The sequence below is a fragment of the Chrysemys picta genome, chromosome 15 (assembly GCF_011386835.1).
Source record: "Chrysemys picta bellii isolate R12L10 chromosome 15, ASM1138683v2, whole genome shotgun sequence".
NCBI classification, from domain to species: Eukaryota; Metazoa; Chordata; order Testudines; family Emydidae; genus Chrysemys; species Chrysemys picta.
The window spans coordinates 16,274,315-16,298,797 of NC_088805.1; the positions used below are offsets into that span (position 1 = coordinate 16,274,315).

At 42.5% G+C, this 24,483-nt stretch overlaps 1 protein-coding gene across 1 annotated transcript; it reads right to left on the minus strand.

The window, feature by feature from the left end:
• Positions 1 to 7,645: 7,645 nt before the first annotated feature.
• On the minus strand, positions 7,646 to 15,341 carry RIMBP3C (RIMS binding protein 3C). The gene has a single exon (XM_042841559.2). It carries the CDS (start codon positions 15,178 to 15,180, stop codon positions 9,562 to 9,564), a length of 5,619 nt encoding a protein of 1,872 aa, XP_042697493.1. The 5' UTR covers positions 15,181 to 15,341; the 3' UTR covers positions 7,646 to 9,561.
• Between the last annotated feature and the right edge of the window lie 9,142 nt (positions 15,342 to 24,483).

Consider the following 24,483-nt stretch of genomic DNA (forward strand, 5'->3'; position numbering starts at 1 on the left):
GGCTCCCCCGTCGACTCCGCGGTACTCCTCTCGTCTAGCTGGAGTACCGCAGTCGACGGCGAGCACTTCTGGGTTCAACTTATCGCGTCCAGACAAGACGCGATAAGTTGAACCCAGAACTTCGATTGCCAGCCGCCGAACTAGCAGCTGGGTGTAGACATACCCTAAGTAATGACTCTATCTGATTAATTCTGAAGACAAATAAATGAAGATACATGGCACCTGTGTACTGTTCAGGAGTTCAACTGTGTCCAGGGAAGGGTCTACTTGTTTATCGACTGTAAATGGGCAATACTATCACCTAGCTGATAGGGGTGTGTTATGAGGCTTGAGTCAGTAATGTTTGTGAAGCCCTTTGAGATCTTTGGATGAAAGGTGCTGTCAAACTGAAACATTATTTTGCACAGCAGCCTGTTAAAAATGCAAGTGAAATGTACTCTATCAATCAATAAGTGATCATTTAACTGAAAGGCTTGCCTATAGCATTTTAGTTTCTTAATTTGTATTCTAAATGGAGGATATATGATTGTTATCCAGAAAGCAACGAAGGATTATGGTGGTGACAAAGCAGAAATTGAACAGAGATCCCAAGAGCAGAATGTCCCAAAACACAGAAATAACAGCGATTGAGGCAATTTCTCTTTATGCTTCAAACCGAGTTCTAGTTCCCTGTCTCACAAGAATTTATATTAGTCTGCTTAGGTGCAGTCATGGGGTTAATCCTCACTGGGAAATGCTGATGTTGCTAAAACCATAAACATAGTGTTATACTCCAATGCTATTTATTTTTCCCTATGTATATCATCCCGCCTAGCTAGAAAAAACAACATTCAGGTACCGGTATAAGTTTTTCTGTTGTAAAATGCAAATATCTAGTTAAATTCTGTAGTAACCTGCATGGAAGTGGGAGGGAGGAGCACAGATTGCAGGAGGGAAGAATTGGGAGGTGGTACCAGTAAATCAGCACATGGCTGGAATTGTAACATAGTTACAATTGCACCATCTTTCTCTATAGTACTCTTAATAAAGTGCCAAATTGATTTTAGAAACATGGAATCGTCTCCTGTTATTACCCAGCATGCAGCACATGAAACAAATTCTGCTCTCATTTGCACTGATAGAAAGCCATTGACTTCAACGAGGCTGTAGTCAGTGGGGTTGTGTCAATAGACTAGACAATGGAATTTAACTCATGGTGTTAAATCTTAGTGTCCTGGCCAAATTGACTCTTAGATAACAACCACCAACCAGAAGACCAAACAGGGAAGTTTCATCAACTTATGAGTAAATGGAAACAAGGTTATAATGGAAATCATTCTGCAACCTTAACTATGAGGTTGACTTCCAGTGACCTTTATAACTTTTATTTATTTATATATCAGATGAAATATGTATGCTGTTTGCAACCTCACTATTTTAGGAAATCTTGGAAAGAATGAGTTTCAGCACAGCAAAAGCCCATGGGGGTCATTGATAATTTGTTGATAAGCAGCGGGTTCATTAAGACCATGCACTTCATTATCTCTTTAAGTCAAAGGCATGTTTGTAGTCAGAATGATGAAATGTTTAGTTTTCTTCTGCTCTGGCCTCCACGACCTCCTACAGCTCATTAGAAAAGCTAATCAGATTGAATTTTTCCACCGTGCTGTTTATTGTAGCCCTAATGGAAGACAATCACTTTAAAATTACACACTCGGCAGGTAATTTCTAAAAGTTATAAGCCATGGAAGCATTATTCTCCCTGGAATATTTCTCTTTGTGCTTCTTCCTTAGGATAAGATAGGTAATAAAGGTTTCTGGTAGAGTTTTGAAGGCTATTTTTGCAATCAAAAATGTAATGAAGTGCAGCTAAAGACACAAATAAATGTACCGTTATCACACATGAATATAGCTTGATAGAAGAATAGCAATGTGTGATATGGTTAATAGAATGGATTTCTACTTTATGATTTAATTATCAGAAATCATTAAAAACTTTTTTCTTGTCTCTGTGTCATGGGATGCATATCACTGTTCATGAAGTTGAGGACAAAACTTTCTGATTTTCACATCACAAACATGTCATCATAAAGCATGATGTGTTAGAATCTCATGAACTAATTTAGCAGTGTGATCTGAAGCCAAGATGTAACAAAATTTAATGAAAATAGAATCACAAACAAGGGTGACCTTTAAAATCCTAGGTGAGGCAGGACTTGGGTAAATACCTTCTAAAAACACAGATGCTTGAGAATCAGAGAGGAAGAGGCAAAGAGACAATATGGAGGTGATCTACAACACCTGGCATCCATCCTCTTGTTGTATAACTATCTCTACATAAATTAAAGGTTTTGCAGAGGGAAGTGGGAAAAGGATCTCACAATCATATGCCTGATGCAATCAGTAAGTTTAAATGGGGCTCAGATTGACCAAGACTCCAAACTAACCTCTCTCTCTGTCATCAGCACCTGCAAATTCTGTTAACATAGTGTGTAGAAAGACAAGGCGGGTGAATAATATCTTTTATTGGACCAACTTCTGTTGGTGAGAGAGACAAACTTTGCAGCTTATACAGAGCTCTTAAGCTCGAAAGCTTGTCTCTATCACCAAGTTGGGCCAATAAAAGATATTACCTCACCCACCTTGTCTCTCTAATATCCTGTGGCCCACATGGCTACAACACTGCACCCAGCATGTTGTGTAGTCACACTTCCAAATTAAGATACAGTAAGAGTGGATTTAACATTTGATCCTTGCAGCATCCTTCTACATAAATTCTCCAAAGTCCATTGCCAACTGTAACAACATCATTGCCCTTAGTTTACTTTATATGGTCCTTCATCCAGTTTACAGACCAGGAGGCAGTGGTAATAATACCCAAGACAACTAGATTTTCTAAGTAGGATTTCATGAGACATTGCTAAGTCCTCATGTTTCAATAAAATCCAAATATTATACCTACTAACACTGTCTTCTATTGCAGCCTGGCCCACTACCATTCTGTACGGTCACCATTTGGTTGTGAGTAGGGTGACCAGATATTCCGTTTTTAAAAGGACAGTCCCGTTTTTTGGGACTTTTTCTTATATAGGCGCCTATTACCCCCTACCCCCGTCCCGTTTTTTCACCGTTGCTATCTGGTCATCCTAGTTGTGAGTAAACTCAATCATTTGGTTTCACATGTATCCAAGCCAACTGGGTCTGGATGAACTCTAGTCACTGTTTCTAGCTCTAGGACTCTAGGCTCATTCACAGGCTCAGACTGCCTGTCTGACGTCCTCCCTTGGGAGTTGGGTCACTGCCAACCAACCTCCCTAGGCTGTGAAAGCAGAGTGTTTCTCCAAAATTCCTCCCCCCCCCCCAGCTGTTTACACTCCCCCAGAGCTCTGCCTAGGTGCTGGGCACTTTGTGTTTCTAGTTTAACCCCCACAGGGACAACATAGCAAGAAAGCAAGGAATACAGGCTTAGGCAAGGAATTTTTTAACCACAGAAACTTTACTCTTAAAGCACTTGAGAGTTCCAGAGCTTTGAAAACAACAAAAGTTCTCAGATGCACTCTCCCCTAATCTGATCTCACTCCTCCTGTGAGTCCAAGAATCATCAGCCCTCTCTCCTGCCTGTTCTGCTTACATATAGTGATTGTTAGACACCCTGCACTGAACAGAACCCAGTCTTTAGTAGGGTCTCTCCTCTGTGATGTGCCCCACAGGAAAGCTCCAGTCGCCTTGCCCAGTCATGTGTACCCCACCAGTGCAAAAAAACTGTTGTTCCATGGTGGAGGAAGACAGCAGTTGAGTCTTCCAGGTGGATCACTTCAGATTGTGTTCTTGATGGCTTTTAGTGTTAGTCTTTCAACGAGCTGTCAAACACCTGGGCAGAGCAGTGGTCTGAATGCATTATAGTAGGCTATCTTTGGGCATCTCCAGACTTGTTTTCACTCAGCACAACAAAGAGCTCACAATTTGACACAACTACACATTAATTTTCTAATTTTAGTATCCTATACAGCTACTCCCTCCTCTTTACTACCTCTACTGCACTGCCTTCTGTTGCAACTTGGCCTAGTATTATGTTGTATGGCACCAGTTGGTTATGAGTGGCCCCAATAGCTGGGTTCCAGGTGCTTACAAGCCAACTGGGTCTGGGTGGCGTGGTACACAGGATCTCCTTAGCTCAAACACATATAATATGCAACTGCATACAATTTGGCCTCCCCTTTGGACCATGTTCTTATCTCTGAAATCAGATTCAAGTGCATTCCATTTTCAACAAGAAAGTCTGACTTCCAGCATCTCGGGGCTATTACCTCCCTAAAGTATTATTTGGAGCAATTTACCACTCAGATAGCTTAACTTTGACCTTGACATCAGTAACTGTATTGGGGTGGATTCTGAAGAGCCTGTGCAAAGAAGCCACCCTTCATTATTATTATTATTTACAATCACTGTCAGGCATGGGCTTTAAAAGAATGATATGGGCAATTTAAAAGCAAGTTTAGGATTTTCAGTTAGCATTATGTTAACTGCATTTTCATTGATCCATTACAGGTTTTTCTTCTCATTCCTTATATTTAGGATGTCTTTTTTCTATTAACTTCAGTGCAGATTTACAAGCACTTTGGCCATATTAAGACCAGTTTTCCTATAACAACATATATTACATATACGGTAGGTTTCCTGCTTTTCCTATCTTAGCTGTTTAATGTTAGCATAATAATAGCATAGCTTTGGGGAATCAAAATCTGTTTTTCTTGGTGTTAAAAACTTTGTTTCCCTGAAATTATTCTAAAATATGAGAACCTGTTGATGAGTGAGGAAGATCTTTATGGTCCGATGTCTCTCTCCAAAAACTGTTTTCAGCACTTCAAAAACAATCCATTTATTTAACTTTTTTTTTAACATAACCACCAACATACATATTTTGCTGTGGTGCCCTTTTCTTTAAAACCCACTAGAGATCATGTTGTTTGCTGTGTTGTTGTAGCTATGCTGGTCTCAGCATATGAGAGAGACAAGGTGGGTGAGGAATTTTCTTCTATTCCTCCACATCTGCTGGTAATAGAGACAAGCTTTTGAGCAACACAGAGCTCTCTACACAATGACCTGAAGAAGAGTTCTGTGTCGCTCAAAAGCTGTCTCTTTCACCAACATAAGTTAGTGCAATAAAAGGTATTACCTCACTCACCTCTTCTCTCTCTCAAGAACGTGTGTGAGTTCCACAGAGAATGGTTTGGTACCTCAGTAAGACTGAAGAAATAACTGGATGAGGGATAGGGAAAGGATACACTGAGGAAGTTTACTGGTGGACAGTTTAGAAGATGGGGGTGATATGAGAAGAAGAAAGGAATGAATCTGATTGCAGGGCAGAATCAGTTTTATTAGACAATGCTGATATGACAAACTGAGAGGGTAAAGGGATCCAGTTGTAATGGTCTAATGAGAAATTCCACCATCAACAGACTGCTAGGACCCCAGTGGAGTAATAATGCTTCAGTCTTGGGGTTACCAACATTGGAGGGAATGCTAAAACAAAACAAAACTGAATTTTTTAGGAAGTTTACTTTTTTTTTTAAGTCATGCAAAGCCTAAACAAAGAGACTTAGGCCCAGATTCATAAATCAATGGAAGTTAGAACGCAAAATACCTTTATGGATTTGAGCCTTAACATCAGGTACTTTTTTCTCTAATTAAAATTTCACTATATAATTTCTTCCCTTACATTTCCCAGCAGAAAGTAATCACCTTGTCACACTAGAATAGCTCTTAAATTACTTATGTTGGGAATTTGTTTTTAATCTCCATAAAGAGCCATGAAAATCTATGGATACTAAATAAATCTAGCACAATATATACTACATTTTATTTTGGATACAAGGCACTTTCTATCCGGTAGTTAAATAACCAAATGAAAATATAAAGTAGGAAGCTGATGCCTAATTATTAATTGTTCTAACGTAGCACTTAGAGACACCAGTACCATTGTGCTAGGCAGTGTACAAACACATAAAAAGATGTTCCCTACTTTCTTTAAAAAACAGAAAATTGATTTGTAATGTAATAAAATGTGCTGGCTAACCTCTGAATGAAATAAAAAAATATGTTTCTTTTCTAACTTGAGAAAAGTTCAGTGAAATAAAAATTCTCAAAATGTACTAACGGTGAGTGAAAGGAAGCCAAGCACTAAATGATGTTTCAAATCTTCAAACTCCTCTTCCCATCTTTCAGATGCTCTGTAATGCAGAATATCTAAATAATGCAGGTTCAATGTTGACAACAATCTGAATATAGGGTTTCCTAAAGGTTCTCATAGCATCCTTTCATCAAGCAATTAAAACAGGTGTCAGTCCTGTGAACACTTATTCACATGCTTAACATGAAGCATCTGAGTAATACCATTTACTTCCATGGGACAACTTGTGCTGAGTTAAGAACAAATTAATGCGTGTTTGTAGGATTGGGGCCTCAGCCATTCACAGTTTGAAGGGATGCTGTCAGGTCAAGTTTGGTCCCAAATTTAGATTTTTTTTTTAAAACAAGCTTTTCCAAAATTAAGATTAACAGGAATGCTTCCATTAATTAAAAAAAATTAAAAAAACCAAACCTTCACTTGCAGTATTCATAACCAAAGCAAATCTGACTACTCTATTTTCCTTGTCTGAAGCAAGAGGAATGCAAAAAATAAACAGCATAAATAGTTAAAAGTAAATTCAGTGTTAACAGTTCTTTTTAAAAATAATCTAAAGGTGTCACCAACAAAACAATGTGATGTTTAAACTGACCATGTCCTTTAGCTAACAGGGGCATACACTAGAGCAGGGGTCAGCAACCTTTCAGAAGTGCTGTGCCGAGTCTTCATTTATTCACTCTAATTTAAGGTTTTGCGTGCCAGTAACACATTTTAACGTTTTTAGAAGGTCTTTTTCTATAAGTCTATAATATATAACTAAACTATTGTATATAAAGTAAATAAGGTTTCTAAAATGTTTAAGAAGCTTAATTTAAAATTAAATTAAAATGCAGATCCCCCCTAGATCGGTGGCCAGGACCCAGGCAGTGTGAGTGCCACTGAAAATCGGCATGCGTGCCATAGGTTGCCTACCCCTGCATTATAGTCTGATACCGTGGGCTCTGCTGCCATCTAGTGGTACCATATAATTATTTATATAAATGAATAATTACCATATACTGCTGTTTTCTGCATGGGTGACAATTTTCTCATAACAAGTATTTGTTGCCACCATGCATGCTCATTTAAATCTAGAAAATAAATGAATGTTAGAAAGAAATACTATCTGAAATCACAGAAGGGTGCACAACAGAAGAAGGCACAGCTGGAACAATCTGTGCTCCCTCTGTTTATTCTAGGCTACTGGGCAATTACTTGTCTCTGGGACAAAACCAGCCCCCAGCTGCCCAGAATCCAGGAGGTGCAAAGGTTCATAAAGATACCATCTCTACCGTTAGGGATAAACCAAGGTCAAGTCTGCCACAACCCAAAATCAGGGCCTTAAATCTGAAAATTCATTAGGCTTCAAAGTGATTGGTGTATTGTTTAGACACAGAATGAAATGGGAAAACCAAACATGAGAAGTCAAAAAACTTTTAATCAAAATTTTGCAAGTTCATAACACCACTCTAAGTGTCAATGAAGAACAGAGGCAAATACTCAGAAAATAATAAATAAGCTTTATTATAGTAATTTTTTAAAAATAAAAATGTATCACCAGCACCTATGGATATCACTTTTAAAATTCTAATTTCAAAATGAAACAAATTGCTTTCTTAAGACAATTAAAGTGAAATATGCAAGGAAATTAACATTGGTATAAAGGACAGAAACTTCCCATAGGTCTAACAAGTAACATCATAACACAAAGAATACATCTCATAAGGAAACATCTGCAAACTCTCCTGTTTTCAAACTCATCTACATATACAGCTTTGATCCTACTTCAAGAGCTTTGAGTCACTCTTCATAGCTCCTGTAGTCACAGTCTGAATCATACAATAGTAAAACAAGTATTTAGATATGTAAACAAATAAAATATTTAAATAAGTAAACAAGTAAAACAGTTTAATATCTCCATAAATAAGTGAAGTAAAATATTTAAATAAGTTAAAGGACCGAAATCGACCCCTCCATTTTCAATACAAACTGCACAAAAGGACACCCTGTTCCTGAGAGTAAGTTTGTGCAAGCAGACTCCTGTGCCTGAATGGAGTCATCTCCAGATTGGGAACCTAACATTAACCCAACAGAATCCTTCCTATTAAAGCCTGTCATTGGGATGACTATTCTCTGCAGCAAATGTAAGCCTTGCAATGAGCAAAAGCTATTTAACACAGCCCTTCGTGCAAGAATGCTTTTGGTATTGACTCCTATGTGGAGCATGCCTTATGTGATCCTAGGCACAAATGCATATTTATAGGACAAATGCCTATGTTAGTAACCCCTGAGATATGAGACAATGAAGTGCAACCAGTGGACACAATCCACCTCTCCTTGAAGTCAACTGAAAAACTCCTATTGACTTCAATGGCAGCAGGAGAGGGCATATTCTTTGCAACAAACAGTGAGGTATTACAGACCTCCCACTCTGAAATGGGAAAGAGAAATTTCAGTGTAAATCACACAAAGAAACCACAGTATTAAAGCATATGCAGCTGTTCCGTTTCTCCTAGATAATACAAGCTTTAATGGGAGCAACTGGCTAGAGGGAAACCAGTGTCTTCCTTAAAATCAAAATCTAAAATGAAAAAGGGTTTATATTCAGTTCAGAGCTGGAAATCATTTGGACACTGTACTAGGTAGGTATCTACCCTTAAATATTTTTGTTTTGCTCTGTGTCAGCTATTGGAACATTCTGCCCACAGTCACTGTAGCATTCTACACATTTGGAACATCTTCCTCTCTTTGAATGGCAACTCTCAATGAAGAAGAAGAGAAGTGGGCTAATGAATCAATTATTTGTGTAGAGGAAGACATGCTAAAAAGTAGTCGAAGTTCACCTACCCCTTAAGAAAAATACTATCTGGCATGCTTTTAACAGCCATTCCACACCATTACTGTATGTACTGTAGAAAGTGGTAGAAGTTGATCCATTAAGTACCAACATAGAGAAAACATGTACATCTCTTCCATTAAAAAGAAAAAAAGATTAAGATCGTACAGTGTTTTAAACTGTATGTGAAATTCACTTATCTCTGCAATGCACTCTTTTCATAATCCCTACAGGAAAATATTTAAAATTCACTTCTAACTTTCTTACAGGTCTTTGTAACAAATTTAAAGTTACCCAGTTTGTTTTACAACTAAAAATCTATTTGGAGCCTTCTGCAAATAGTTCATACTGTTATTCTCATATGAGCAGAGATTCAAGTACATATGAATTGTCCAGTTGTTCAATTCTTAAAAATATACATTTTGTAGGAGGCATTTTCATGGATAGTTTTTAATGCTAGACCTCGCTAAAGATTCAATTTTTCATCTACATTTTGTGCTTTTTTTTAATTGATATATCAGATTCTTCTTTTCCTTCTTCTATAACTCTCTGCAGAGCTGTCTTTTAAATGAATCCTCTTTTACTCTTCATCCCGAGAGATAGCTTTTAGAAAGTCAGACGGGATAAGGCCTCTCTGTCCATTTAACTCCCCATAGTAGAATCCATCATCATCCACAGACCCAAATACTGTGATGATGTCTCCAGCATTAAATGTCAGCTCACTTTCCACATCTACGTTTAATGAGTTCTCCCTTGGGTTGTAGTCAAAGACAGCCACCATTGTCTTAGAAGTAAGCTGTTCAGCCTTGCTATCCTGCCAGCTAAGTTCTGTGTGAGACTTATTGTTATTCTTTGTATCCACCTCCACTAAGTTAATCACAGATTTTTCATCAGTAATGGAACCTTGTTTTAACAGGTGCTGTTTCATTTCATTACTCTCCACCTGCACTTCAGACACCATATTATAGGGAATATACCCTACCCTTCCTGCATATTCACCTCTGTAAAAGCCATCAGCATCTTTATCACCAACCACCTTTAGAATCTGCCCCTTTTTAAATGGGAGCTCCTCTTCAGCTGCATCAAGATTAGGTGACATAGATATGGGATCATAGTCAAAAAGGGCCACAAATATCCTTACTGAATCATCATTAACTATTTCCTCTGAGACGAAGCTTCTCAGAGGGCCTGCTTTGGAAAATGAAGATGTCCCTGCTTGACCTATTCTTAAAGTCTTGCTCATTTTTCTGTTTTGAGCCCACTGCATGGGAAACTCTGGAAGCTCCGGCAGCCTGGAATCATTACCAAACACCTTTATTCTATTCTCTTCCTGCGTGTCTAAATCCAGGTCCTCTTCTTCCTCTTCCAAAATATCTGAAAGATCAGAACTGTGGCTGTGGTCACCAACAGGATTCAATTGCCAGTTTCCTATTCTTGATGTTTGGTCTTCCTGTATTTCATCTCTAGACATCCCTAGGCTGGGGACTTCTTTGGATAATTCTTTCGTCTGTTTCTTCTCAGTGGAAATATCTGGGACTTCCTGAACACAGATATTAGGTATACCTATGTCTCTGTAACTGTCCTCCAATTCAAGCTGACTAGAACACAGCTGAGGCCCAGAACTCAAGCAGCTCACATCATATGCCTCAATATCTTGAGTGGTTGAATCTTTCACAGACTTGTCGTCAGAGTGCACATAGTGGGTGATCATAGACATTTTCATGTTGCTAGTGTCCATTTGATTTTCAAGTACAGCTTTTTTAGTAACAAAGAGCTTTTTTATCCTCTTTCTCTGGCTGTCTTCAGCAAGTTCTTTTAATGCTGACATCCTGGAATTGACTGATTCTTCACAACATCTAGTTGGAAAGACAAGGCCTGAAGGTTGCACACTGACTGCTGTCTGCTGATAAGACTTTAAACATTTATCATCTTTATCTCTTGCTACGTTATCACCAATGTTGCACATTGCAAGCTCATGTATCAAAGAAGAACTCTGAGAGGAGAACAACTGGTGTGGGGGGATGCTTGCTGGCAGAGAAGCTACTGAGTCTCCGCAGTTGGAGGTGAAGTGAATGGTGAATTTGTTATCTTGACTGGCCATGAACATCTCTGAAGAGGGTGAAGATGTGCAGTGCATCAAAGGGATTTCCGCATGCTGAGAGTCTATGAATTCCCCATAGAGTAATTCAGAGGTCAGGCTGGTAGACATAGACTTTGATGATGAACAACAACTGGGAACATTCAACATGGCTGAGGGAATCAGAGCTGGCACAGAATCAACTGACTCTCCACTGGGGGAGACAGTTCTCACAGAAACCTTCTGAGACCCTTGTAGAATCTCTAACTGGGACAGTTCTATTATGGCACTCCCCGCTGTTGGAGATATAACTTCTGTTACTCTTTGTCCATTGACATACACAGCATAACCAGTAACTCGTACCCCATTGGATGATCCTGCTGCATCAATTGTCACTGGTAGCCAGCTGATAACTAGAATGCCTGCTGAGGGATCAGGCTGTACTTGGACATCAAGTGGAGCATCAGGTGGTCCCGCTGATGGAGTAATGAACTTAATCATTGCTGATTTCTGCTCCCATTTCTCTTGAGGCAAATCCCATACCATCTTCTGAGGCTGTGTTTCCACTTTTGCATTGTATTGAGTGTTGGGTTGCAGGTTATGGAAAGTGTACCAGTAGATCCCTGCCTTTGTCACATCACACTCCTTCTCATTAAGGTACACTGCATGAGTGTAGTTGCTACTGCTTGGTAACCAGGTGACCTCTGCTGAAGTGGCAGTGATGCTCCTAAGTTTCAGAAGTGCTGGTGCTATATGGAAACCTTGCCCTACAAGGAAGGTACATTGCATCTTATCCGAGTTTCCCTTCTCTGTCACACTTTGTACTGAGATCCGATATGCCTTAATCTTTAAATCCAGATTCTCAATTGCTGCTTGAGTCTGACAACCAGAACTCACATTTTGGCAAAGTTCTGTATCTACATATATGTTATAGCTCTGCACATCTCCCCAGCCAGCTGGCATGAGTGGTGACTCCCAGCCTATAACAACACTTCTTGCAAACAGTTTGATTATAGTCAAATTTCTTGGATAAGGCACCGCTGTATGATCAGGCATTTCCATGTCTCCTTCTAATCTATTAGGCAATAGATTGACACTGATTTCTTCATCATGGCAATCACTCTTTTCTCCACTACTAGCACTTCTGCTGAGGAAACTCATTTCATGATCTGAAGTATGAGAGACGTCACTTGTCTTTGGAGGCACAAAGGTCATGAGGTCATCATCTGAAACTTCTTCTATCAAATTAGAGGGAACCAGCCCTCTTCTGCCATCCATCAGCTCTCCTTCGAAGAAGCCATCCTCATCCATCTCTCCATAGATATAAATGTATTCTCCAGCTGTCAGTGGAAGCTCTGCCTCAGGGTTCTTATTAGGACCATCAAAAGGGTCATAGCTGTATCGAGCTAAAAACACTTGAAGTTTTGCAGGACCTTGTCTCTCAGGCTCCAAGATTAGGGAAAATTTGTCCGTCTCCAATTCATCCATCTCACTTGCACTATCCCCCTCTGGAGTGGGGCAGGACTTAGGACTGTACTGTGTGGATTCTGATTTTGAGGAGTTTGACTGGAACTCCAGTTTCTTGCTTTGCTTCTTAAAAGCAGCAGGAGTGGATACAAAGTCTACATCATTAATATTCTTACTGCACTGAGGAACATGGCAATTTTCTGAGGAACAGCACGTAGCGTGTGGCAAGTCTGAAGTCACAAGGTCAGAATTTTTTATTTGTAATTGTTCGAGTTCCTGAGACAGAAGATTAAAATGTTTAGTTTGACTGTGATACTGATTCTCCAATTCTCTCACCTGGGCTTCTAATAGCTGTACTACCTCTTCATGTTCCCTTTTTGCTTCTACCTGGGCCTGCTGCAAATATTTGACCTCCTCTTCTTTCTTCTGCAGTGCTAACAGTGTTTTCTCATGGTCAACCTCCAGCTGTTGCCTTCTCTTTGCCATTTCTTTCATGTCCTTCAGTACATGCTCTAAATCGTCCACCTTGGTTTGAAGTCCTTTAGTCAACTGGACAGCAGAATTCCACTCCTCTGTCACTCCCATTAATTTTACCTTCAGGTCAGCATTTTCAGATTCAACCTTTTCTGTCCATTTAGTTTTCCCACTGAGTTGAGCATTTTCCTCAGTCATTCTGGCATTTTTAGTCAGCACCTCCTGAAGCTGCATTTCCAACTCTTCACATTTTTTCTGCCTTTTCTCCATTTCTTGTTCAAGGGTTTCACACTGCTTAAATTTCTTACTAAGCTCTACTTCCAAATGCTGTATCTGATTTTTGCTGTCTGGGTCTGTTTTTAAAGGGATGTTTTCATGTTCCTCAGACACATTTCCCAGAGGTAGTGCTACTGGCTTAATATCCTTGGCCAAAGTGATTGATCCTGGTGGTGTCTGTTTTGGCAAAGATGAACCATCTAAGCTTGCATCAATGTTTGGTGCAAGTGTTTCCTGTATTAGGCACATGGTAGCAGCTGGAGAAGAACTGTCTGGACCCATTTTGGAGGACTGTAGAGACTCTTTCAGGTTCTTCAACGTGATCTGTCTCTGTAATCGTAACACTTCTTTCTGAGACTCCCGCAACAAACGATCAAAGTCACTTAAATGGAGCCAGCATGAGCTCTCCTTGCCTGTGGCCAATTTGGCCTGCAGCTCCCAACACTCTCTCTGCAAGGCTTCTATCTGTTTGTCTTTGGCCAGAAGGATGCTAGCTTGTTCGCTCAGGTCTTTAGCCCGCTGCCGGGCAAATGCTTTCTTGCACAGTTCCACATTGGAGCCTTTGAGGGATAGGGGTATTGGAGCATTGACCACCTTGAGGTTGGACTCCTGGAGTTTCCTGGCTCTCTCCTCCAATCGCTTAGCAATGATGGCCAGATCTGCATTTTTCCTCTTGAGCCGCTTCACCTTCTCCTGCATCTCGGGGAAGCTGCTCCTCCTCAGAAGGCCGTTCTCTTCCTTAAGGGCTGTGCATCGCCGCTCTAGATCCTCCAGGGCACTTAGCAGGTCGGTGTTCTGTGTCACCAGCTGGCTGTAACTGCTGCCAGAGAGCCACTCCTGCGGCTGCCCCACTGTCTGGGTGCCACCCTCTCCTGCAGACCCCCAGCTGCCCATCTTCCCTTCCGGAGGCGAGTCCAAGCACTCCAGGGGACCCTCCTTACTGGTGGGCTTCAGGGGGAGCTCCTTGGCAGCTCCTTCCTGCGGGTGGGCATCTTCTTCTAAGGCCTTTTGGGCCGGCTGTCCCTGGCAGGGGCTCTGCGGGGGGCTCCCCTCCAGCGGGGCCTGGTGCCCTGCCTGCGAAGACTCGGGCTTGGCTAGGCTGCTGTCCAGCGAGCGAGACCTGGCGGCTCCCCCATCCGGGGAGGCGGCGGCGATGAGGCTTTCCAAGGAGCGGGGCCTCGGCCCTTCCAGGAGGCTCCTACTGAGGCGGGGCTGCGGGCCGTGCCTGGCCCTGTGCGGGCAGCCGGCGGGCTGCTGCTCGCCCTCGAACCGCTCCAGGATGTACTTGAGGAAGAGGCTCCGCTCCAGCTCCAGCTCGGCCCTGAGGTGGCGGATGCGGGCGGCCTGGTCGCCATCGGTCTCCCAGCGCAGCTTGCCCAGCACCTCCTGCAGCTTGCCGCGGCATTCGCTGCTCAGCCCCGCGGGGCAGCCCCGGGTGCTGCCGTAGCCCCGGCTCACCAGCTCCTCGGCCAGCTGCCGCTGCAGGTCCCGGGCCTGCCGCACGGCGGCGTCCCGCTCCCGCTGGAGCAGCTCCTGGGCCTGGCGCAGCTCGGCGTCCTTCCAGCGGATGAGCTGGCGGATCTCGGCCTCCCGCTCCCGCAGGCTCAGCTCCCGCAGCTGGTGCAGCTCCCGGGCCCGCTGCTGCTCCCACTTGGAGCGGAGCTGGTCGGCCAGCAGCTGGCGGTCGCGCTCGGCCGCCTCCCGCAGCTCGCGGGCCTCTGCGGCGAAGCGGCGTCGGCTCTCCTGCGAGCGCAGCCGCTCCCCGTCCAGCTCGGCCCGCAGCGCCTCCAGCTCCCGCTTGTGCTCGTCGTGCTGGGCCTGGCTGCCGGCGGGCGGCGCCGGGGTCTTGCGGGGAGACAGCCGGCCCCCCGGGGGCGGGCCCCCGCCCGGGCTGTCCCGGGTCATGGCCCAGGGGAGACGCGGCGTCGGGGCAGGGCCGGCCGAGGAGCGCAGCCCGGCGGGGAACGGCCGCCAACCGCCGCCCGCGCGCGCGGCTCCTTCAGCGCTGGGCTCGGGCCCCTCGAGCGAGGCGCTAACTAACGGCTTCCCGAGCGGGGCAGCCGCCCCTTCGATCCCCCGATTGCCTCCATCCCCCTGCCCCGGCCTTCCCCCAGCCCCTGGAGCGGGTGTTAACATTCAGCATATTGGCAGTCATCAGAGTTCACCTCAGTGTGCCCTAGGTAACCCCGCTCCCATATCCCCAGTGCCTGGATTTCTCCCGTTGTGTGTAGTGTTAACACAGGCAGCAGCATGAATTAGACTGCATGCACAATTAAGCATAAAGTGTTTGTTACCAAATCAAGATTATCTTCCAAAAAATGAAAGGCTGCTACTCTTCCCACTAATACAACAACCCCTTGAGACAGCAAAAACTGTGCAAGTCAGCACCATTGAAAAGTACCCCTTGCGGTTTATGTACTGGGTACCCTGGTGCTCCGGTGCCAAGATAGGGATATGGGTTCCATCTATCGCCCCACCACAGTTAGGGAATCCCATTGCAGCAGAGCCATCCACTATGACCTGCACATCTCCCAGAGTCACTAGCTTTCGTAGCAGCACCTCAGTGATTGCTTTGGCTACTTGCATCACAGCAGCCTCCACAGTAGATTTGCCCACTCCAAATTGATTCCCGACTGACCGGTAGCTGTCTGGCGTTGCAAGTTTCCACAGGGCTATTGCCACTCGCTTCTCAACTGTGAGGGCTGCTCTCATCTTGATATTCTGGCGCTTCAGGGCAGGGGAAAGCAAGTCACAAAGTTCCAAGAAAGTGCCCTTACGCATGCGAAAGTTTCGCAGCCACTGGGAATCGTCCCACACTTGCAACACTATGTGGTCCCACCAGTCTGTGCTTGTTTCCCAGGCCCAGAATCGGCGTTCCACAGCTATAACCTGCCCCATTAACAGCATGATCTCCAAAGCACCGGGTCCCGCGGTTTGATAGAATTCCATGTCCATATCCTCATCACTCTCCTCGCCGCGCTGCCGTAGCCTGCTCCTCGCCGCCAGGTTTTCCAGGTCCTTGTTCAGCATAAACTGCACGATAAGGCGCGAGGTATTTACAATGTTCGTGACTGCTGTCTTGAGCTGAGCGGGCTCCATGCTTGCCGTGGTATGGCGTTTGCACTGTTCACCCAGGAAAAAGGCGCGAAACGGTTGTCTGCTGTTGCTTCCTGGAGAGGGGGGAGGATATACCCAGAGCCACCCGCGACAATGTTTTTGGCCCCATCAGGCATTGGGATCTCAACCCAGAATTCCAATGGGCGGAGGAGACTGCGGGAACTATGGGATAGCTATGGGATAGCTACCCACAGTGCAACGCTCCGGAAATCGACGCTAGCCCCGGTACATGGACGCACACTGCCGAATTAATGTGCTTAGTGTGGTTGCATACATTCGAATTTATACAACCTGTTTTCCAAATTAGAATTATATAAATTCGGATTAATCCCGTAGTGTAGACATACCCAAAGATGCCATATGCTAAAACTCCAGAGGAATTGCTGCATTGCGTTCAGAGCAGGGGTTGTCAAACATTGTAATGGCATGACCCACTTTGTAATACAAGAAGTATCTCATTGGCAGCCTTCCCATTCCTGATTATAGGAATCACCTTTTCTCCCATTTACCATCACAAAGGCCTTATCTCCACTTTGTTGCCAAAACTGCCGTTTGTCGATCCGAACAGTGAGGCAACTTTTATTGAGGAAAATGCATCCACCCTTATGAGAGAGTTATGTCTTTTTCCTCTACATTTTTGTTGACAAAGTGCAAGTGTAGACACCATGCTTCATTTCATCGCTTTAATTTTGTAAAGCTTGTATGAAAAGGGTATGATCGGGACACGCTGCAGTGCAGAGCGAAGATAAAGGAGCTGAAGCAGGTGTACCGTAATACAAGGGAGGCAAACGGTCCGTCAGGTGCTTCACTTAAGACCTGCCAGTTCTATAAGGAGCTGGACGCTATCCTTGGTGGTGACCCCACCTCCATCACCCAGAGCCCCATGGATACTTCATAGGGCATGGAGGTGGCGGAAAGTGGACCTAACCTGGAGGACGAAATTAATTTCTTGTGCAAATTTTTATAATGGTAAATCATCTTTATTTTTTTCTCTTCAAGATGTCCAGGTGTCCCATGTAAGGTTTCATGAGCCACGGCTGTAAGAGGTACCCAGGATCCCCCAGGATCACTATGGGCATTTCAACACCCCCCACTGTAATCTTCTGGTTAGGAAAGAAAATCCCCGCTTGCAGCTTTCTGTACAGGCTGGTGTTCCTGAACATGCGTGCGTCATGCACCTTCCCAGACCACACCGCGTTGATGTCCGTGAAACACCCACGGTGATCCACAAGTGCCTGCAACACTATGGAGAAGTACCCCTTCCTAGTAATGCACTCCGTCGCAAGGTGGTCTGGTGCCAAAATTGGAATATGTGTGCCATCTATCACCCCTCCACAGTTAGGGAAACCCATTTCTGCAAAGCCGTCCACTATTTCACGCACATTTCCCAGAGTCACAGTCCTTCGTAGCAGGATGCGATTTATTGCCCTGCACACTTGCATTAACGCATCCCCAAGAGTCGACTTCCCCACTCCAAATTGATTTGTGACTGACTGGTAGCAGTCTGGAGTTGCCAGCTTCCACACAGCAATTGCCACACGCTTCTCTCCCGAGAGGGCAGTTCTCATTCTGGTGTCCTTGCACTGCAGGTCTGGGGCCAGCTCCACGCACAGTTCGAGGAAGGTGGCTTTCCGCATCCGAAAGTTCTGTAGCCACGGCTCGTCATCCCACATCTGCATGACGATACAATCCCACCATTCAGTGCTTGTTTCACAAGCCCAAAAGCGACGGCCTACCCTATGCACTTGCTCTGTGAATGACAAAAGCAATCTAAAGTTGCTCCTATCCATATCACGCAGCAGGTCAGGTACCTGCGAGTCTTCTTCGGTAGGAACTTCACGATTAACTGCACTGCCATCCATGATGTCTTCATGACAGTTAACAGAGTATAGGAGAGCAGTGTGGGATCCATCCCTTCTCACAAAGATGCCGGGGTTCACAGCAAAGAAGGGCTGTTGAAAAAATACTGCAAAAGAAAGCCAGAAGCCCATGGAGTGCTGGGACAGAAAGCAATGCATCATGGGACATTTAGCACTATCCCCAGATACACCACGATCTGCTCCATCATCCCATAACACCTAGCGACGGAAGGACTGTGGGATAGGTACCCACTGTACATTGCTCACACTGTCGATGATGGTGCCCCCACTGTGGATGCGGTCTGCCGACAGAGGGAGCAAGTGTGAACATGAAATTGTGATTTTTATTATGTCGACTTATGGGTGTCGACATCACTTTTGTTGACACAAATTGGTAGTGTACACATGGCCTTAAATTCCCTGTTGCAAATGCAGCAATTTTGTTCGGAAAATATTTGTGTACTTTTTTTTGCTGTCTTTATGCCAGGCATCTGGAAGTATTACAGATTTCCACTCTTTTGCACTGAAAGACCTGAATTCATGTACGGGCAGTTGGAAACAAGGACAAGAGCAACTATGTTACCAGCCGGTGAAAGCTCCTCAGAGCAACAGTGCTCAGAGGACCACATTTGGGAATTGCTGTTTAAGAATGCCCCATCCTCTGTCCCCTCATGAATCAGAATGTATTGCTTTTGAGAAAGTCATTAACACACGCCATTATCATTCAAAACAAGGTAATGGCAGCGGCTACTAAAACTCCCTCTGCATTAGGAAAGTGATCGTTGCTGACAATGTTTATCAGTAGGTCACTGTGAACGAGTACTGAAAATGGTTTAAGTGCTCATATAGTAGGGACTCTTGGTTCTGAAAGTATCTGTCAGTTTTTGTAATGATGCTGAAAACAGATCTGTCCTGTCTATACTAGCAGTCAAACCATTTGCAACATTGGTTCAGGAGGACCCATTATTGACAGTGACCCTGATCTTGCCAAGAGTTATGGATGGGTTTAAGCATATGAGTGGTTCCAGTGAGCTCAATGGGAATACTCACAAGTGTAAAGTTAAACATGTGGGTAAATCTGTGTGGGTAAATCTATGATCAGGCCTTAGATTGTTGGTAATGGGTTGCTTTCCTAGTGCAAATAAACTTTTAAAGTAAGGTATAGCAATAGAAGAGAGACAGTAAGATGAGTGACCTTCTCATTCCCAGCAGAAGGGAAGAGTCGAGATGCATGTTTCAGATTTGTAGCCACCCTTTAGGCTCCATCTGGATGAGGAACCATATTGCTTGACCAGTTTGGCCTGTTTCAGACCAACTCAGTTGAAATACAGTTTGTCTAAGCTACTGTGGATGGAGCTGACAAAGACATTTTTAAAAATAGATTCTTGGCTACAACTGAGGAACGCACAGCACAACTCGGGAAAAAAGAGTGCTAAGGTGACATTAAGCCACACTCTCATTCTGGGGATGTCTGTGCACCAGTCCAGTCTCTTGTCATAAGTTTATGCTGCTTGCAAAAGGTCATCACAGCAACTAGCGCAGAAATGCCCCAGCTACAGCGGGAGGGAAGAAGTGCTTATACCAGCTCTGTGCCACCATTCACTGATTCTCCTGGAGTCAGCTTTGCAAAGCAGCCTGAAATCAGGGGAGAATGTGGGCCTGGAGATCTAAGCCTAGCTCTCTAGAATACAGTCTATGCTATGCTAGATCATGTTTTCAAATAGAGTTTTAAAATAGGTTGCCCCTTCCCAGGCTGGTTGGCTAAACCACGTTAAAATATTTTGCTTGTTTACTTTAAATACAATTTAAATATGATTTCTATAAAATGTAAAATACCACTGTAGATGGGGCCAAACTGATGCCAACTTCCTGATGAGTTAGAGTCAGAGAAAAGAGAGTAGAAGGAACTGATGGAGGTTGACCTGGGTCTAGCCAGTGGGATTCCTTTCAGTTGACTGATAAAAATGAAGAATTTATGGGACATTTGTTCATTGGGTTTTCTTTCTGTTTCCCATTTTTTGTAGTTTATGATTAATATTTCTTGTTCATCTACTTTGTAATTTTATTATCTTACACATAAGAGTTTCTTTGGATGTATTGTTTATATTATCATCTTATGATTCATGGTGGACCAAATTCAGATTTGGCACAACATGCTGCTTTTGGAATAGGTTCTGTTGTGTATAAATCTTAGTTGTGGAAAGAAAAAGAAATATTAAAAAGCAAAAGACAAAAACATAAAACGTCCAGTAGAGGGCACTGGTACACATAGTCACAAACCAGTTGCTCATGAAATAGATGGCACGTGTAGCAAATGCTCAAATTAGGCCTCATCTCCAGAATATAAAGCAATTTCTAGAATTGAGATTATGTGTACACCTGCTATTGTGTTCATATGATTAGAACTAAAGTATAATCAAACTTCCATCAGAGAGGAACAGGAACTAAAGAATATGCACAACATGTAGAGAGTAACATTAGCCATAAAGTTATCTATTTTAAGATATAATTAAATAGCTTGCAAGAAATGTCATGCTACTTTTTAGAACCATCAAACTCCATAGCTTATTCAGATATGGATGTACTCTTGGCCTCTGTTCAGTTCAGTAGATCCTGTCTTTCCATTATATGTATGTACAGTCCTAGCACAATAGGACCCCAATTCCTGATTGGGGCATCTAGACAATGATGCAATACAAATTTAAAAATTGATTTTATACATACATTGATTTTAATACTTTGTACAAGTTTACATCACCAAAGCTTTGAATTCTGTACACTAGTTTCCTGTGTCAGCCAACCATTTTTAAACATGGTTTCTGCAAAAACTATCATGCCAGCCAGTGTAAATTGGGTATATCTCTGTTAAAACTAGATAGATAGATAGATAGAGTGTCCTCAAAACCTAGTCTTGTGAATTGTTTTTTAAATATATATCTGTATCTATATCTATCTATAAAACAATTCACAAGACTAGGTTTTGAGGACATTTTTCAAAAATGTATTCAATGAAGTTATGCTTCGTTCACCTTATCCAGCATAAATGTATTTGAAGAAATGGTGTTTTAACTTGTTTCCTAGCTTTGGGGAAACTATGTATATGTGGATCCCATGTAATGTATTACCTGAAATCTTGCAAGCTCTTAGAGCAACAATTCTCAGTCTTCGACTGCTGGTCTGTGCAGAACAGGCTGGTCACCTGGTGCAGGCTTTCCTTGTTTCCAGCTGGTAAATCACATTAAAAGGAAGCTAAAAATATATTTCATATTTTCAAATATTGTTTTTCCATGTAGGCAATTACTGCAGTTGTGACAAGGGTGTTATGTGACCATGAATGGAAGGGTAGGCGACTGCTGTGAATGGGAGGAACAGTGGTCCGTGAGTCAATCTCTCCATTAAGACATGGCCCATATTATCTAAAAGCTTGAGAAACCTCTGTATGAGAGGTTTTGTGCATCTGTTCATGTTAGTGTTATACACACAAGTAATACCAATTAAGTTAACTCATCCAGCCTTTTTCTCAGGATGGAGAACTTTGTGAACCTTTTTTCTGGAGGGAGAGGGACTGGGAGACTGTATTTACTTTTTTCATGAATGCTTTAAGAAATGTTCCATAACATAGAGAGCATCTGCCTAAAACAGAATTAATATGACAATGTATATTACACACAAATCACAGAAGGAAAGACAGAGGGAGAAAAAACAAGTTTATAAATTTGTATTAAATCCTCAAATGAGAGAGTAAAAGTCACAATAACCACCTCAATACATAATTCATTGCTTAAAAATGCTTACTATTAGAAAACAACTCAAGAGATAAGACAACACATATAAAAACAGCATTTGTCAGCAAATGTATGGGAACGTAAGGTGAAGAATTTCAAATGAAAAAAGTTAAAGTATGTCTTCATTCTTTTATCCATTTTATTCTTTTAACAGTTGCAATTCAGAGGCATATAAAACGGTTTGGGACATGGAAAATGGATTTTTGTAAATGTTTTATCCTATCATTAGTAGTTATTGGAAGTGAATGTCATAGAGCTAGAGCCTTTAATTGAATTTCTATTTAAGCATATACAAATTCTACAGGTAAACATAATAAAGGATTTCTTTCTCTCTGCTCCACCCCACCTACCCTCACCCCAAGTTAGCATGGGTTTTTGTGTTTGTTCTGTTTTTATGAGAAAGCTTAATCAAAGATATGGGTTTTATATTTGTCTAATGAGACTGTAAGATATGTCTAATATATCCTCTGGGACTGAGTTGCTGTTGTGGGCAGTTGATGAGAAAACTTTATTTCCTCTCAAGGATGAGTTATCTATCCTGCAACAATGGAACTGTCATGGGAGATCATGATCTTTGAGCATGAAGAGGCCCTCAAGGTAGTTTAGGGTAGGCCCTTGGAGGATTTGGAAGATAAGGACTGAAACCCGTGCTCTGGACAGTATTCATTGTCAAGTAAACTCAATCATGCATTTTGAATTTCTTGGAGGTGTTTTCTTTTGTTTTTGTTTAAGTCATAAGTTTCATTCTTGGGTATAGCGTATTGCAGTAGTCAAGCCTGAAGGTCACAAAAGCAGGGATCACATTAGGCAAATGCAGAACATGCTCCGAATTCAGGACAGTTGAGGGTCCTGGTCTCATTACATGTGGAAGAATGGTGGTACAGGCTCTGAAGGCAAAGGAGCAGTCCCCTGTGGGAGGAAACCCCTACCACGTCTCTGAGATGATACAGCAGCATTTCATGACTGACAATAACAAATATCCTGGAGAGATCCAGCAGCACGGCCACTGTTACACAGCCCTTGTCCACAGACAAGAGATCATCCACCAGTGTGATCACCACTGTATCTGTTCTGTGTTCAGTCTGAAACTTGATTTGAGGGGTATGCAGGATATTGGTAGGTGGAATGTACATAGTTCTTTGCAAGCTTCTCAATCATCTGGCTAGAAAAGGGATTTAGATATCAGGTGGTTATTTGGGAAGTGAACTGCAATGAACAATGGTTCCTTAAGAATGGATGGATTATAGCTTACTATAGCATGGGTGGTAGCTTTTCCTCTACAAAGGAAGTGCTGACTATCTCCATTAGTAAGGGTCACAGATACTTTTTTGACTCTGTTTTACCAGCCATGAAGGGCATGGATCAGAATTGCAGATGATGACTCAGTTTTCATGTAGTGCTTTTAGGACTTCATGTTGAAGAAGAAGATGGTGGATTTTTCCAGCAACAGGTGGGGATCTGAGCAATTGTATTTTGGAAAAACTGAAGTTTAACGAATAGGGATTTATGGTGTCTTTGAAGGACTATACAGCCCACGTGTGATTAAGAGTTTTGGCAAAGAAGAAATGAAGATAGTGTTTGAAATGGTTGATGTGTCACATATTTACAGGACTGGAAGACACATCATAAGTGATATTCTCCCCAGTCAGTATGGTATCAGATTTGGATATTTCAGGTTTCAGTACAGTAAGACTTCAACTAACCCTTTTTAATCAAATATCAATGTTCTCCGTTCTTTCCTGAGCAATATTCAGCTTTCTCCCGCTGTGTACCTGCTAGGCACAGCTGCAATTGCTCTACACATACAGTTACCTCTCTGAGTCAACCTGCTCCTTTTGCTTAACCTCTCTCTGTGCTTCATTTTCCCCATCAGCAAAATGGATATAATAATCCCTAAATGCCTAATATTAGAATAAAGTAATCATAACACTTAATATTTATATAGCATTTTAACCTTCAAAGCATTTTACAAACTAATTATTTCTCACAACACCCTGATGAGGTAGGTACTAAATTAGTTGCCAAGGGTGTAGCATGATTTAACTCATTACCTAATGTTAGTAACATTCTTTGAGTTCTTGGAACAAAAAGCACTACAAAAAGGCAAAATATTTGATGAAATAATTATTATTTGGTGGATTCATTCTATGCCACTCAAAGGAATTTATTCTGTATGTTTTAATGAGACTTTTAAAATCTCTCATAACAGTTTGAAATTTCACCCTCTCAAATTGCCTGAGTTTGACATGACTCTACAAGTTTGTTGTAAGACTTAAAGCTTTTCAGGAAAGAGGAACAGCATTTCCTAAAGAGTTAGATTTGCCAAGTCTCAGTCACTTGGGGACATGTCCAATGCAGAGAGGAACTAAGGGGCACAAATACAAACAGAATGGAGTTGGGTAGTACTCCCAGAAAGGATTGTGCCAACAATATGCATTAGAGGGTCT